The following is a 17,833-nucleotide window of genomic DNA, read 5'->3' as shown; positions in this document are numbered from 1 at the left end:
CTGTGAGTAAACAAAACAACCAAGATTAGCCCAAATCTTCATTTATGGTCCAGACTAAGGTGCCAGGTTCTGACTTATAAGTAGTTCCACAACTTTCCTACAGTAACATTTCCTTCTGCCATTCAAGGACATTTTCTACCATTTCAAGATTTTCGGGCATGTACCTCCCAGAGCATCTAAAGAAAGTGGTGAACACTCTCCCAGGAAAAAGTACACAGCTGCACAAATACCATCTGGGCTCACGGACCCAGTGAGCCTGAAGGCCACCCACGGTGTCCTTGGTCAGATTCCCCCTCACCAGGGGCTGGTGCCAGAATGTGGGTGCACAGACAGGTACCAAGTTGTTGGCAGTCGGGGGAGGCAGGAATACGGAGAAGAGGAAAATCCGGTCTATGGATTTCAAACAACCCACACTGTCTCCTTTCTGCCAAGGAAGGGCTACTCAAAGGCAAATGTAAGTAAGTAAACAAACGCGGCAAGGCATCCAGGCCCAGGACCTGCATCTGCCTGACGCATTTACATATTCACAGGCAGGCCCTTCTTTCCTGCTCTGTCCTTTTAGAACCAATGCCCAGATAACTGCTACCCCCCGCCCCCCCGCGGTGCCCTCTGTCCCTGCCTGGCTCCCACGCCCCTGCACAGCCAGGGCCTGGAAGAGTGCAGGAAGCACAGAGCAAGGAAATGTAGTCGTATCAGCAACAGTAAGTTTGGAAAACTTCACGTGTGCTATTTGATATACGGATATTTGGTATTTACTGTTGCTAGTGGATATTTACGGAGCAGTCACAAATTGGCTGCTGTGGCACCTATTAAGAGTGCTATTAGTTTTAATTTCCTGTTTATAAGTAATTTGAATAATTTAAAAAGCTGATGAGGGCTAAGTAAAAGATGAAACATTATACAGACATTAAAAATGACAGCCCACATAACTTACAGATAAGGAAGAGGGGTCTAATATGCATGACTCCAAAGGAAAAAAAAAGACACAGACTGAGAAATTTGCCCACATAAATATGAAAAAAACCATAAAAAACCATTTTAATATATGAAGAATGATTATAGAACCACACACATTTCGATGGAAAAACAGGCAAAGGATATGAACAGTTTCATTAAGAAAAATAGCCAATAAATACATAGTTTGATAAGCCCACTGGTAATTTTTAAAATGTGAATTAGAAAGTGTACGATACCATTTTTGCCTCCCTGACCATCAGACATTGAAAGCCTCATTGGTTCTTGCTAACTTGGGGTGTGCGGGACAATACCCACGCTGGCAGAGTTGAATCTGCACAAAGCGTCTTGAAGGCACTTTGGTGATGGAGCAGATGTAATCTGGTAATGGTTCACTCTGATCAAGTGGTAATGGGTCAAAAGTTTTAGAAACATGCATTCCTTTTATTGAAAAATTATTTAGGAATGCATTCTAATAAAACGATCAGTTAAGATACAAAAAATCTAAGTACAGGACTATTAGACATAGTGTTGTTTCAATGGGGCATCATTTCTGTAAGTTACAGAGTATCTTCATGACAGGATACTAGACAGATGTTAAAATAGGAGGTGTATATATGTTGACATGTTCAAGACATACTGCTATGCTGGGAAAGCATCATTAAAAACCTTATACTTGTCAAAACACGTGCAAAGTTAGGCACACATATCATTGGGACATGCATGTATGGAGAATGTCTGGAAGGACTGAACACAGAATGAACTGGTTAGCCGCCGTGAGAGGATTCTAAGTAGTGTGACCCTTTTGGCTTCTGTATATTTTCTATTGCAAGGAAAGGGTTTTTTTAAAAATAACAATTATAAGAAAAACAGAAGGGGCGCCTGGGTGGCTCAGTGGGTTAAGCCGCTGCCTTCGGCTCAGGTCATGATCTCAGGGTCCTGGGATCGAGCCCCGCATCAGGCTCTCTGCTCCGCAGGGAGCCTGCTTCCTCCTCTCTCTGCCTGCCTCTCTGCCTGTCAAATAAATGAATAAAAAAAAAATCTTTAAAAAAAAAAAAAAGAAAGAAAAACAGAAGAAAACACTTGTAAAGAACTACACGAAAGCAGGAAACAAGGTTAGCTACAAACCACAGCTACGTGACAGTGCTCACTAAAAAGCCAGAAAAACAGAAAATATGGTAAATTGCTGTTAAAATTGACGGGGTGATGGCTGATGTAAAAATCTTTCTCTTGTGCCAATTCCCAATGATGTATTTTTTTGTAATTAAAATAAAAGTGGGAAACCTTCCCGAAGAAATGGCCAGTCTTGCTAGAAAGAGTCTGTAGTAGAGACTATGTAAAACCCACTTGCTGTAAGACAGAGGTTAAATTCCTACTCTCCTCCCCATTGTAAGAAGGAAAACACAGGCAGCTACGCTCACCCCTGCGCTCACCCCGTACCTTTGCCAGCAGCGTTTTCCCACAGCCGGGAGGGCCGGCCAGGAGGACCCCAGCGGGAGTCACCAATCCAAGAGCTCGGAACTGATCGGGGTTGCGCACCGGTGCCTGTGAAGACAATAGGCACGTGTGTTGTTACAAATGTCCGTTCTCTACTGTGTGCCCGAATGATCTCGATGCATGCTGCCAAAAGGAGTGTGGGGCACATGGGATAAATACGGGAATCCCTGCTCTTGGGGAATTCAAATGTTTTAAGCATAAGGATACAATACTTCAGCATCTTAAAATCAAGAGTTTTTTTATGCTACCTAAATTCCCAGGTTATAAAGCATCAAGGTGGAGCCATCCCATGAGGCTCAGAAGCAGGAGTGCCCTGCGTGGTCAGGAGCCAGAGACACATGCTGTACCCTGCCCTTTGCTTTCAGAAGCTCCACACCTCGAAGTGGATCATCCTTCATTAATGAACCACAGAATGCTCAGGAAAGTGGAAAAGTAAGCGTGAAGAAAATTAATCCAAGGGGCGCCTGCATGGCTCAGTTGTTAAGTATCTGCCTTCGGCTCAGGTCATGATCCCAGGGTCCTGGGATTGAGCCCCACATCGGGCTCCCTGCTCAGTGGGAAGCCTGCTTCTCCCTCTCCCACTCCCCCTGCTTGGTTTCCCTCTTTCTCTCTCTCTCTGTCAAATAAATAAATAAAATTTTAAAAAATATTAATTTAAAGTTTCACAGGCACTAAACTGCTTTGACCCATAGGAGTGTGAGCGAGTTGAGAAAATATTTCTCAAATAGTCGGCTCTTGGTTGAAACCTGTTTTTTTTTTTTTAACGTTCACTGCCAAGAATTCAAGCATAACCATGAGCATGGGTCTAAAACAGATCTCAGAAGAATGACAAACAGCTGTTGGAGGCTTAATTAGAATCCAACAGGACCCACAGAAGAAAGCTACAGCCGAGCCTGTTTCGGCACAAAGCCTCGTGCACATGCTGGGCACTCAGCCGGAGACACACCTACCAGTATTGCCATGGTGAGCTCCTCCCGGATATCTTCCAGGGCACCAATATCTGCCCAAGTCACATTGGGGACGGTGACAAAGCCTTCCCTTTTGGCAGAGGGCTGGACTGAGGAGAGGGCAGCAGTGAAATCATCCCACTCGATGCACAGTCCCTGCAGCTGCTCCTCGGACAGGGGGTCTTGGCTTCTTAGCAGCTCCAGCAGCCACTTCAACTCATCCTGACAGGGAGAGATTGAGGGGGAAGATGAACAAACATGAAGTCTGTTCAAAAAGTTATTTTGTACTTTTAAAAATTGTTACTGCAGTATTTCTTAAGCTGTAAGAGCTTTCCTGTTTTTAAACAATTTTCCCCATTGACACAGTGGTTTATTTTGGTCTGCAGGGCTCATGCGACTTGGCCAGGGGCAGGTCCACTGACTGGAATGGAACACAGGAGGATGGTGTCTGTAGGCGATGCCAGGGCTGGCCGGGGCCCAAACTAGCAGCTGACCGTGTTCATTTCTACAACCACCAATTCCCATGTTTCATTTATAAAGAATTGAACAGGGGCGCCTGGGTGGCTCAGTGGGTTGAGCCGCTGCCTTCAGCTCGGGTCATGATCTCAGGGTCCTGGGATCGAGCCCCACATCGGGCTCTCTGCTCGGCAGGGAGCCTGCTTCCTCCTCTCTCTCTGCCTGCCTCTCTGCCTACTTGTGATCTCTCTCTGTTGGACAGATAAATAAAATCTTAAAAAAAAAAAAAAATTGAACAGCAGGTGGATTTTGATGAAATTAAACCAAAATTACACCAGTAAGAGTGTGATTCACAGCATGGCTCCCCAGAGGTTTGCCCCTACACAGACAGCCGGCATCCTAGCACGACACCGAGCCTTGAGCTTCAAAGGCAGATTTCTTGCTTTGAAAAGAAATGAAAGGATGGGTGAAGAGTAACTGAGTAATTCAATTCATAAAATTCTAACTTATGTGCAGCATGATATAAGGACGATGCTTGCTGTGAATTTTAACAGATATAGCTGTGGTTCCAAATGAGTAAGGGGGGAAAAGACATCTGCAACCACACACCAGGATGTCTGCCCTGGAGAACAGAGGCTGCATGGCCGGGGCAGGCATGCTCAGCTCCTCTGAAGCCATGATGCCTCTGTGCAAACCATCAAGTGCTACATAAATGTTGTGCTGAGTCTTCACGACTCATAGAGCTCCCAGCTAGAGCAGGACTGTCCTCCAGAGCCACGTGCAGCAAGCTCACCGTAGACTATGCCAGTCCACGTGAGCAGACAGTAACCAGGAAACAGAACCAAGTGTCTGGTGCTCTTACAACAGCTGGAGAACTTTCTCTAGATAGACTTGCAGGGTCAACACTATAGGCTTTGGGGGCCTCCTGTGTGAACTGTGCTGTGAAGTGGGACAGCAGGGAGGTGATGTGGGAAACATGGGAACATGGCTATGTCCCAAGAAGAGGCAGCAGGTGGGCAGTCCATGGTTTGCCAATCCCTGCTCCACAATTTTATAATCCATGTTGTAAAAGGATCTTCCTCAGGATCAGCTAAAAACGTAAAATAGCTTGTACTTTGGAAACCAGAGGCATTCTGGGTGTAACTGATCATCATGCAGTGGATAAAATGCCAATAAAACCAAAAATCATACACCTCAAATCCACGGACACCTGCTGCATGGCTGACATCAGGACGGGGAAGTTACCTGCACAGAACACACCGGTGGTTCAGGAGTGGGCTCGGCTCCCATCGGGTCTTCTTGGCCTCGTCCAGGGGGCGAACCTGCAGTCTCGGGATCCATGGTCTGCTGTTCCTGCCATGTCATCAGGACCCTGCTGACCGCCCCCATGGCCGCCTCTCGGCACAGCGCCATCAGGTCAGCACCAACGAAGCCTGGTGTCAGGTGTGCTAAGTGACAAAAAGGGAAACTTTCTGGAAGTCTGAGTTTTCTGCACAAAGTTCGAAGTATTCTGTAGGGAAGACAAGGGCAAAAAGAAATTCAGATTCCTGAGGCACCTGGGTGGCTCAGTGGGTTGCGCCTCTGCCTTTGGATTAGGTCATGATCTTGGGGTCCTGGGACTGGACCCCGCAACAGGCTCTCTGCTCAGTGGGGAACCTCTCTCTGCCTGCTGTTTTGCCTACTTATGATCTCTCTGTCAAATGAACAAATAAAATATTTTTTTAAAAAATTCAGATTCCTGATTCACCAGTCAAAACAAGTTACTACTGGGGCACCTGGGTGACTTAGTCGTTAAACATCTGCCTTCAGCTCAGGTCATGATCCCAGGGTCCTGGAATTAAGCCCCACTTCGGGCTCCCTGCTCAGTGGGAAGCCTGCTTCTCCCTCTCCCACTCCCTCAGTTTATGTTCCCTCTCTTGCTGTCTCTGTCAAATAAGTAAATAAAATTCTTAAAAAACAAAATAAAACAACTTACTGTTTATTTGAAGTAAATTCTGCTTTGAGAGTAGATTAAATGGACATCTTCCAAAAATAAAAGCCACCAAACTCAAGTAAACCATCAGTTCTATTCATCACAAAAAGCTAGGCTGCTGCCCACCTTAACCCCTAGCTTCATGTTAGGACAGTTACTTCCCCAACTTTACCGTACTGCGTGGGAGAGAAAGCCTGCTCACTGGAAGCACCACCAGGTAGGGCCAGAGAATGTTGGTCTCCAGGTAATGGTCATCAAAGGAGGACCTCAGACAGTTTGTGGTAAGAGCTTGTGAAGAAACAAACCAGCCGGGAGTTCTGCAGCCGGCCCTGCCGCTCCCTGCCTGGGCCCATTGCTGCCCTGTGCACTTGGGTTTTGTCACTTGTTAGCTATGGATCATAGTAGCACTCGCTCGCAGGAGGGTCAGCATGAACATCTGCTGAACCCTCCGAACAACGTCTGAGCTACAGTGAGTGCCCAAGTGTTAGTTATTACGATTCACACATTGTGATATTATGGATGAACTTGGACAGGGAAATACAGTCTGGAATTTCCAAAGTTGTAGGGCAGAGGAGCATTGGTGGAGAGTAAGTTCCAGAAAAGTCCCTTGAGGTCATGTAAGTGAACAGAAAAGCAGCAGATAAACATTACTGACCAACGAAAAATCACTCAGACACTCTACACAACAGAAGGCAAAAAAAGCTTCCACTATAAACCCGTTCTCATGAGAACACTAAGATACTCAGAATGTTAGAAGAAACTGCTAACATAAAATCAGTATCATCCTTTTCTCAGTTACGACTTATATTTCTGAAAAAAAATGTAGATATTTCCAGTCACCATACTCTGGAAACTCCAGAGGAGGAGAAAAGACCCAGGAAGAGATTTCCAGTTTCAAGATGGCAGAGTGACTACTGCAGCAACAGTCCTCTGCCTGGAAAAATAACAAGAATCGGAAGCCTAAAATCCATAGTCCACAGAACCAGGAGGCTGTATGGACTCTTACCACCCAGACCCCAGCCCATTCTGGAAGGGAGCCACAGAACGGGAAACAAGAGGTTCAGTCTTTATTTGTATGAGGTCTTTCAAAAGCCATCAACGTTAGTCTCCAGCTACAGGCTCCAGTGGGACTCCATGTAGAGAGAGGTATTTATGCCGCTAGGACACCAAAGGGACGGGTGTTTAGAGGGTTCCGATGTGTACACGTCTTACTACCTGAGAAAGGCACCCCGACACGGGTTTCTGCATCAGCTCTAGCTGATGCCTTAAGGCTGATAAGCACCCAGAAAAGATTCAAATATTAGGGGTTTCCGGAATAAATGATCCAGGTTTAATGTCATTATTTGCCTATAAATAGGATGAATTTTAACTCATTTTTAAAAAATTCACCTTTTATTTTTGAAGTTTCAGATGTACAGAATTATTACAGACAGTACAGAGTTCCATATACCCCACACACTGCTATCCTACTACTACTGGTAATGTTGAGGATTACTGGCCCAGAATTTTGTAGAGGACCCCTCGGCGGGATTAGTCTGATATTTTTATGGTGATCAGACTAAGTTAATGTATTTTCGGGAAGAAGAGCACAGAGGTGGAGTGTCATCCACACCCCTCCCCACTGGGATGTGAACCCTGAGCAGCAGGCTGGATGCCGTGTTTGGCAGGGTCTCTGACGTGAGGTTAGCCCTTCCCTCTTCCACACTGTACTACGCCCAGCTCCCATTTGAGGTGCAGGGAGTCAGACTCCACTCCTTCTCAGTACATCCAAATAAATCATCTGGAATTCTGCACCAGAGGCTTGTCTTTTATTTCCTTATTCAGTCATTTATTTTTATCAGCACAGGCCAAGTGAACAGCCACTTATGAAGAAATGAAGTGGATGGAGAATGATAAATGACCTAGGAGATGGGACAAAGTCAGATTGACCTTCCTCAGAGAGGTGCACTAATGAGAAGGGAGAAGATTTGTCTGGCGAGCCCCAGAGAGCAGGAAATGGAAGCACCCAAGGGCTGGGTGGCAGAAACGGGAGCCATAGTGGAGAACCAAACCAGCAAGTTCTGGACAGCCCACGTGAGAAGCACTAAGACCCCATACCATGTGCATGCCCTCAGCCAGCAGGATCCCCGGAGTGTGCCCTCCACCGAGCCTGAAGCAGGAGAGAGGAGGTCTGGGTGTGCGGACGACCACAAGCCCCATCCACCAGGAAAATGGGGTGTGCAATCCCTCACTCCTTCCCCTGCCCGTGTCAGGAGTCCAGCAGCTACAACCACAGACCTGCAGCCCACGGTGCTGCCTCAATGTCTGTTTCTGAAAAAACCTGAAGCAACTCAACAAAAAAGCACCTACGGAAGTGGACATGTGGCATTATCTAGCTAAAATGACAGCTGGCCACCTGACTGCTTTATAGTGATACTCGGGCTTCAACAAAACTGCTACCACTTGGGCACCTGGGTGGCTCAGTTGGTTGGGCAACTACCTTCGGCTCAGGTCATGATCCTAGAGTCCCAGGATCAAGTCCCGCATTGGGCTCCTTGCTTGGCAGGGAGTCTGCTTCTCCCTCTGATCCTCCCCCGTCTCATTCTGGCTCTCTCTCTCATTCTCTCTCAAATAAATAAATAAAATCTTAAAAACAAACAAACAAAAAACAAAAAACCTCCCATCACAGGTGTCCCATCAGCCTCACTCTTAGAACAGAATAGTCAGGCCCCAGTCTGCCACTCGAGCAAAGCACCCACAGGAAATGATACTAATCCATCACTGGTCAGGACTCCCAACACAGCACGTACAGTTGCTTGGACTTTACCCACGTGTCTCACTGCCTCTCCCTGTGATATAAGGAACAGGACAGACCGAAACACACAGGCACACATACAGAGATGCCTGGAGGAAACAGAGAATGTGAAAAAGTTGCAAGAGGATTAGCAAATGAAAAAATACAATTATGAATTCCAGAAAAGTTAAAATGGTAAAGAAAGGTTGTATGATCCTGATACAGGACTTAGGTCAGCAGGGAATAGTATTTATACAGAGGAGAAATGAAAATGCTAAATACAGTTATACTCAGAATTTGTAACGCAATTACACACTTCAAACCTGTGGCTATGGTTTGGATATCACGTACATTAAAGAATTATTTGTGATGTTTATAACACCACTGCATGGAAGTTAAATAAAGAGTCTTTATCCATGAGACACTGAAGTATTTACAGATGGAATGACACACTGCCCGGATTTTGCTTTTAAAATGTTCCAAGAAAAAAAGTGGGGGCTAGATAGAACAAGACTGAAATGATCATAACGTGACAAGACATAGGGTTCATTGTCCTGAGAGTTTTAAAGAACGTCTGTTAAATTCTTGAGCCTCCTCTCACTGGGAGGTGGGCACTCTGGCCCCTCTCCCCGAGTCTGGGCTTAGCCCTGTGGCTGTTCAACAGCACAGGGCAGTGGAACTGCCCAGCAAGAATCCTACCACCCTGAGTCCTCCTGGCTCCAAGGAAGCCCACAGGGTCCCATGATGGGTGCCAAACAGACAAGGGAGGAGGGGACAGACACACAGACAGGTAGCAGGTGCACTAATAAGCTCAACTCTGTGGCTCGGAGCTCCAGCTACCGTCTCTGCAACCACAGGACATCCTGAGACAGAACCTAAATTCTTTACCTATGGGACTTGTGAGAGACAATAAAATGACTATTGTTGAAAGCCACAAAATTTTGCAGTGGTTGTTCTGCAGCAACAGAAACTGAACAGTTTTACCAGACTGTTTCGTGTACACTGGAATTTTCTGTAACAAAATGCTTTTAAAGTCCAGGAAAACATCAACAGCTACCTTAGGATTCCTACATGTTGGAGGCTGTGCTAGGTACGTTAATGCAGTCCTTACAAGAAGCCTTTCAAAGTTAAGGTCCCATTACCGTCTTATAGATAAAATGAGACACTGTTACCATTTTTCCTTTATTACAAGTAAACAAACGAAAGCTCTAAAATGCCAGCTCTCCAGGGAAAGGTACAGGGACACACAGCAGAGCTGTCTCAACCTCTGAGATCACATGCTCGAGCCGCTCGCACTCAGTCCCCCGTCTCCCCTGAATCTGCTCTGGACCTCAACAGATCCCTGAGCTCGCCCCTCCTCAGCAGGTGCTCCTCTTTCTACAACAAGACTCCAGGGCCTCTATATCCTTTCTTAAATTCTAAATCTCGGCTCCCTCCTGGCCTGTACCTAGACTGGGGAGCACTACTGGGGAGGAGAAAACTCCAAGAAGAGGTACTACTCTATACCCCAATCCTAGACAACACCAAAAAATCCCATTATCCTAGCTGGCTCATTTCGAATCGTCCAAGAACATAACTGCAGGCCTTGACCCTCCTTCAGCCTCTACAGGTCACCTGCCTTTCATCAGATGATCTCACTGCTGGATTCATGGAGAAAACACCGTTTTCCAAGTACCACAGCGACAAGCTCCGTGGCTTGCACCCCCCACTTCCCTCTGCAACTGCTCCACTGGAAGAGCCCTTGCGCCCCAGCCAGCACCTCCCTGGGCTCCCATTCCCCATTCCTCCTACTTGCTCCTTTCCAAAGCATTCCAAGGTACTCTGGTTTCTCCTATCCTACCCCCAACACCCCAATACCCCTCGCATGGCCACTACCTCCCTCTCCCCCTTCATGTCCACACCTCCCTTTGCCGAATCATGGAAGTCTCACTTATTCCTTCTCTTTCCACCACTCACTTAACCACTCAACCAGGATGCTGCCTGATCCGCCTATTCACGAGCTCTCAGCTAGCTCATTTGAGCTAGGTGCTCAATTCCAACAACGGTGCTCCAGCCCTGCCCTCCTGAGCTCTCATTAGTCCCTCCTGCAGGGAACACTCACGTCCCCTCACTCCCATGACGCACATTCTCCTCTCTCCAGCACTCCAGCGGCTCCCTCTGGACCCTAACCCTGCCCCAGGACCTCCAACCTCTGGTCCTCGAACTCCAGCTAATCTGCTCTACTCACAGCACTTCAGCTGCCTTTAGTATGCTGATAATTCCCCAATTTGTACCTCCTCAGAGCTCCTGACTCATCCAGTTGCCAAGCTGACATCTCCACTTGGACAGCCTGCAAAAACGTCTAGTCCAGCTGCCCGGATCAGCACCAGCTCTCCCCAAATCCTCCTCTAACACCTGCTTATCTCCACTACTTGTTACCCCTCAGAGAAAACCACAGCAACCTGGGAATATTCCCTCCTGCTCAATCACAGCCCCCACCTTCCACGCATTCCTTCTGCCAAGAAATGCAACACACTGGCTCTACTTGCTAAATGTCTCTGATTATCGCAGCTGTGCCCCATCCACACTCCAACCACCAAGCTCCCCCCCCAGCTGTGCCCCCATCCATACTCTCCCTCCAGGAACACCCCCCAAGCAGTGCCCCATCCATGCTCTGATCACCAGGCAAACCCCAGCTGGGCCATATCTACACTCCCCCTACCAGAGAACCCCCCAGCTATGCCGAATCCACGCTCCCCACACCAGGCAATGCCCTCCCCCCTAGCTGTGCTCTATCTATGCTCCAGTTATCTTGACCTACCCTCCCATCTCCTTAAGCCCAATGCCATCTCATCTGGATATTACAACAGGCCCCTCCCTGGGCCACCAGAACCCACTCTCACTCTTCTTTCATTCATTCTTCACATTGTAGCTACAGTGATCTTTTCAAAATAAAAAATCTCTTTCCATCACTGTCCTACATAATTGAACTGCTTTAATTCCTTCTCACCACTCACAGAGAAATCCAAAATCCTTAACAAGGGTATGTGAAGTGCCTTCTGCATTCCTTGACAGCCTTTCTACACCTTATCTCTTCTACAGTCTCAGTGTTCTTCCAGGTCCCTGGACTCACTGAGTTCAGTCACCTCAGGGCCTACCTGGAATAATCTATCATTACGTGATCTGTTCATCACTATTATCCTTAACGTCTCAGCTTCCTCAGAGAAGCCTTTAAGAACCCCCAGACCGGCATGCTTTGCTTGATACATCCTCCCTGTTTTTTCCTTTTTGTACACATTATTATTCTAATCACTCACACTAGTGACTGAAATGCCAACCACTCTGCCTCCCTCCTTTGTACACAAAAGGTGCTTAAGTATTTCCTCAATTAATGACCTTCTAAGAACTAGTGATACAAACACTGACATACCTCAATTCTATTTATATATTTTCCCCACCTTAGAATTTAAGGCATTAGCACCTGCATATGATAATATAACTGATTTGTTTTTGCACTCAGAGCTAGGCACAAATATAAAAATAAGAAAACTGCATTCTGCCTTTGTCAAAGACTCAAATCAGAAATACTCTTTCTTGGGGCACCTGGCTGGCTCAGTCGGTGGAGTGTCTGACTCTTGATCTCAGGGTTTTGAGTTTGAACCCCACGAAGGGTGTAGAGATTGCTAAAAAATAATAAAATCTTAGGAAAGAGCCTGGGTGATTCATTCAGTTGAGCATTTGACTCTTGATTTCAGTTCAGCTCATGATCTCAGGGTCGTGGTCTCTATCTCTCTCTCCAATCAATCAATCTTTAAGTACTAATAATGATAAAATCTCAGGAAAAAAAAAAGAAATACTCCTATGAAAATAGGAGGAGTAATGGGTGTGTAACGGGCACTGAATGTTAATTTTCCACAATGAAATTGCAAGATGCAAACTTCTAGAAATTTGCTACAAACTGGATCAAGTTAATATTACTAAACTGTACTGTTAAAACTATTTCAGATGGTAAATTTTATGTTTTTTTTTAAACCAGAATAAAAATATTTCTAAATACACTGCCTTATAAGAGTCTCACTCATGACTCTACTCACCCGTCTTTCAGGCTTTGAACCCCAGTCTCCCCAGCTGGCTTAAAGCACAGCAGACACTTAAGCCCGGACTAAGCCAGAGCACCTGGCCTACATGAAAAACTGCCGTGAACACCACAGCACTGACTAGGAGTCTACAGTGGAGCTTGGACAAACTGACAAAGCTAGCCATAGTTACTGCAGATACCAGAAATGTCAGGTTTCCATTTATTAAGTGGACAAGAAAAAGGCAACTTTACAGGAGGAAACACTGACAAACTTCCTAATGGAGTGATCAGACCTAACATGACCAATGATGACACGAAGTGACACTGTGAGCCTCCTGACATGATGCTGAGAACACCTCACCGCCCAGGCAGTATTCCTGCCCAAAGCGTCTAACCTGAGTGTCATCAGGAGGAAATAACTGGGAATGTTCAAATTTCGCAGCACCCAGAAAACACCAATGTTATGAAAACGCTTCCTCCCCGAGGAGGCAGGCTAAGGTTATAGGGTCACATGGACTCAGCCGGGCTTGATCCTGGAGTGGAGTCTAGATGAAACACAAACAACTAAAAAGGGACATCCTTGGGGCAACTGGAAAATCAGAATGGATTATACAGTGAGATATTATCATTGTGTCAATATCAAATTTCCTGGAATGATGTGAAATGGTGTGACACAGAATGACAGTCCCATCGGAGGACTTAGAGCTGAAGTGTCATCATGTCTCCAACTATCCTTCAAATGGCTTGGCAAATTTAAAAAAAAAGGTACACACACAAATATACGTGTTTTCTCTTGAGGCTGAAGATAAGAGTGGACAGTTCTAGCGAGGGGTGAATCCAGCTGAAGGGTATACAGACTCTAATCATACTATTCTTTCAGCTTTTCGGTGGCTTCAAATTTTTCAAAATACGGCCATCAAAAAAAGTATTTAAGGACTCAACATGATCAGGGACACTGGGCAGAGAACAGACATTTTATCCAGCAGCGAAGATGGACCCCACTGTGTCTATGTCTCTATGTAAGTTGGGCCCTGGGCGAAACTAAGGCTTGAGGCAGAACACAGGCCTGACTTCTAGAACTCTTATTGGATCAGATGCATCCTGAAAGCAAGGACTCGTACTTCTCTGCGTTGGTCATCTCGCCCTCCACAGTGGTATGTGCACACGCCATATGCTCAGCACGTTTGCTAAATAAGTAAGAACCACTGAAATCTTAAGTATCACCATGCTGCTGATTTAAACACGAGCAGATGGACCTGAGTGCCTGAGTGACTATGGGAGACCACGTGTGTGGGAACGTAATCAGCATGTGCCTGACTGGGGCTACAGCTGCTGAGGAAGGACCTGGCTGACAATCTAAGGCTGAAGGATTGAGGAGCTGGGAAGGAGGAGGGGTGATGCGTTCGTCCCCACCCTCTCTCCCACCCACATGCCTTATGAGCACCTCCTTGCCCTGCATCCCGAGCTTCCTGCCCTCCCGTGACAGTCCCCTCTCACTACACACCACTCTTCCCAAAAGCTGCTGGGGACCACAGTGCCAACATCAGTGTCACTAACCCGGAGCCAAAAGCCACGAGGAATCCGCTCTTACAGAAGACCTCTCTGCTAGATTCCTGCTCCCTGGCCTCATTGGTGCCTCCTGTGTGGCCTTCGCTTACTGAGATGCTGCTGGAGCTTTCTTTGCTCCACGGACACTCACATTCCCCATCCCACCCCCCCAACTAGGACAGGCTGGTCTTTGAATGAACACACATGGCTTTCAGCTCTCTGGGTAACTTCTGTTGCAAAACCTGTGTCTTAAGCAGGTTAGCCCAACAGGTGAGAGTGTGGTGCTAGATGTAACCTCCACATGGGACAGCGAGCACAGCTCTGCTCCACAGCTCCCCTATTGTTCCTCCGCCGATCGCCCGACTAAGTGACACCAGCCATGGATTCCAAATCAATGTTACTGGCACAGAAACGAAGAGAGAAAGAAAAGGCTACGTGGTACTTCTCAGCCCCCGTTTCCAAACCACTCCATTCAGATGACACAGCGACGCATAAACTACATCTTCCAAGAGCGTACCTTTCCCTGGAGGCTTCATCTGGGATCCCTAGGCATATCTCTCGGTCGAACCTTCCTGCGCGTCTCAAAGCAGGGTCTAAAGCGTCTGGTCGGTTGGTGGCTCCAATGACAAGGACCCGGGCCGTCGTGGCCATGGTGTTCAGATCTGGTAAGAAGCAGACACAGGGTGAGCAGCGAACAAGACACCAGGGATGGCAGACAACGGCTCTTCCGTAAGTCACCTCAGTGCTTAGAGAGCAGTAGATGTTTTGACGGCAATATACATACAAAGCTGACATTTACGAGTTGTCTCTTACGTGGAAGACCAGAGGAGGATAAATACATTGTCCTCAAGCAGCTCACAATGTACTGAGAAACCCATCGGGACAAATCTTGTGACTCATGGCAACGGGTAGAAACAGAGCGTCGCAGTGAGACAATGGAAGACAGCACAGTTTCACAGAAGAGGCCACATTCAGGGAGGAAGGATATTCATAAGCAGACCCAAGTGACTGAAGTTCTGCCTGAACAGAGTGTGTGAGTGACAGCAGAGGCACAGGCAACGCGTGCTGAGCTCAGAGCGGGGCTGTCTGGTAGAGGGCAGACTGGGTGAGAATGCACAGTGCAGGTCTCCAAACAGCTGTGTGGCATGGATACCTGGGTGTGGGGGGAGGGGTACATGCTACAGTCTTTGGTTGCTCTGGCATCATCTAGAGACAGTTTCAGGAATGGCAGAGTGCAGTGTCCAGCGCGTGTCCTTCCTGAGGACTTCTCTCTCACTCTTTTCCACCAAGCCAGGGTGGACCAGCAGAGGTCTGACCTGAGGTCTGAGGTCGCACTCCTCACAGGTAACAAGGTAACAAGGGAGGAAGATGCTAATTCAGTACCTTAATGGCTGAGTCATGAGGAATCTGTAGAATATTCCTTAGCCCACAGGAAGCCAGAGAAAGTTTTTCTGAGAAGGTGTGTGTGTTGGAAAGACAATTCTAAGAGTAGAGAGGAAGAGAGCAGAGGAGAGCTCAATGTTATCTGATGGCAGCCATCAGGGGACAGAGGAGACAATGAGGCAGGAACACAGGGGAGAAGTGGGAGAGGCCCAGTTGCAGGGTGAGGCTGCACAGGCAGCCTAAGGCACTGAGTGATTCCCCTCAAAGGGCCTGAAGGGCGAGGGCAGGAGGACAGAGAAGGGAAGTGGGTCTGGCCCAAGCGCACAGAGCATGGGGTATCTGGCAGGGGGAAGAGGAGTCGATGCTGATTAGAAGTTGAGGTTACAGATACGTTTTTGTTTGCTGAAGTGCTGCTCATCAGTCAGCTAGGAAACGGGCAGAAGGCAGAAGTCTGAGTGGGAAGCCTTACAGACCACCTCTGTCTGAGGGACAGGGGATAGAGGCAGGCACAGCAGGGAACCGCTAAGGAGCAGCCGGACAGCCAGGGCAAGGACAGAAAAGACCACGCCCGTGCTCAAGCCAGGTGTGCCAACAAGCCCAGGGCAAGGCAGTTGACAGGTGCAACGGCTCTCGAGATCCACTGTATGGACGCCTGCTGGGGGCTCAATGTGTGCCAGGCGCTAGGGTGTAGTCGGCCCCTCGGAAACACCTGCCACCCCTGGAACAGGTAGTTTTTAGACAAGGAAACTAATGAACAGAAGTTTGGACAGATGAGCACTGAAAGCCACCAAATGTGGCTAACAGAGGTTCCCCCACGACTGTCCCAGGAGTAGCCTCAGTAAAACGTCAGGGACAGACATATAGTGATGGGAGTGTAGTGTAGACTGCAAACACAAGCCTGTCCTTAGCAGACAGCAACTACTCCTTTGACAGATTTTGGGTTGAGAAGAGAGGCACAAGGTGGTCAGTTTGAGTGAGACAGGAAAGCTCTTAAAAACTTTCTGAAAACTGGGGTGCCTGGGTGGTTCAGAGGGTTAAGCCTCTGCTTTCAGCTCAGTTTATGGTCTCAGGGTCCTGGGATCAAGCCCCACATCAGGCTTTCTGCTCAGCAGGGAGCCTGCTTCCCCCTCTCTCTGCCTACCTCTCTGCCTACTTGTGATTTCTCTTTCTGTGTCAAAGAAATAAATAAAATCTTAAAAAAAATTTTTTTCTGAAAACTGCATAAAAGCTCAAGGAAGAGATTCACACTGTGAGAGTCACTGAACAAGCAAGAAAAACTTGAAGGAAACGAGATGGCACATTATAATCATGAGCAGCACATGTGCTTCCCACGAAGATGTGCCTACGCTGAGCGCCCCAGCACTGAGGCTGGCATGGAGCCAAAGCCGCTCCCCAGCTGGTGAAATGGGTCTAGTGCCCACAGCTACGACAACGACCTAGGGCAGGAATTCCCTTCCTTCTTCCAGGTCGGGTCACTCAGACACTGTGGTCTCAGGGATGCAAGCTGAGTGTATCAGGGGTCAGTAACAGAACTCAATGAGAACAGTTGTGGGACTCTGAAAGCCTCAGTCATGAAAAATACCCTTCCACAAGTAATCAATAGGCAGTAATGGAAGCACGAATGTCAAAATGCTATTTTTTCCTGTTGCATGAAAGATAAAAATCAGACCTCAGAGAGGACTGGCCACCCTCTCCTGCCAATAACTTCAAGATAAATCCCATTCTTTTTTTTTTTTTTTTAAGATTTTATTTATTTCTTTGACACAGAGAGAGACAGATCACAAGTAGGCAGAGAGAGAGGGAGAAGCAGGCTCCCCGCTGAGCAGAGAGCCTGATGTGGGGCTCGATCCCAGGACCCCGAGATCACGACCTGAGCTGAAGGCAGAGGCTTAAACCACTGAGCCACCCAGGCGCCCCGATAAATCCCATTCTTCTTCTCCCTTTTCACCAGTATGATGTGATCATGATAAACTGATGTTACATTAGACACAAGTTTGAATTTTGGAATATTGTGGAAAAAGCAAAGCCTTACTTCTTTCCACGCAAAGTAAAACCTGTTTATGGTGCATCAGCTCTCCTAAACAAAGCACACATTTGCGGGTAGCCTATTAGCCGTACACGTGTATGTAGAATTCTGGAGCCTAGCCCAGGCTTTGCTGATGACCCACTGTATACACTGGGTCCTGGCTCCCTGTGCATCACTTTCCTCACGGATAAGATCATATTTTAAGATACTTTCCAGCTCC

At 47.2% G+C, this 17,833-nt stretch overlaps 1 protein-coding gene across 7 annotated transcripts in view; it reads right to left on the bottom strand.

Moving 5' to 3' along the window:
• The window catches only part of NVL (nuclear VCP like), a 102,173-nt gene that overhangs the window by 64,217 nt on the left and 20,123 nt on the right, over window positions 1-17,833 (bottom strand). For all 7 annotated transcript variants that reach the window (XM_047703797.1, XM_047703802.1, XM_047703801.1 and 4 more), the window contains 4 exons: window positions 14,722-14,866; window positions 5,100-5,364; window positions 3,402-3,620; window positions 2,395-2,499 (listed from right to left, as the gene is read on the bottom strand). In XM_047703797.1, the coding sequence (XP_047559753.1) occupies window positions 2,395-2,499; window positions 3,402-3,620; window positions 5,100-5,364; window positions 14,722-14,866 (734 nt within the window). The remainder of the gene's footprint in view (window positions 1-2,394; window positions 2,500-3,401; window positions 3,621-5,099; window positions 5,365-14,721; window positions 14,867-17,833) is intronic.

Source organism: Lutra lutra, chromosome 15 (assembly GCF_902655055.1).
Source record: "Lutra lutra chromosome 15, mLutLut1.2, whole genome shotgun sequence".
Classification (NCBI taxonomy): Eukaryota; Metazoa; Chordata; class Mammalia; order Carnivora; family Mustelidae; genus Lutra; species Lutra lutra.
Note: the sequence above shows the minus strand (reverse complement) of the source record. Positions and strands in the feature narration are given on the sequence as shown.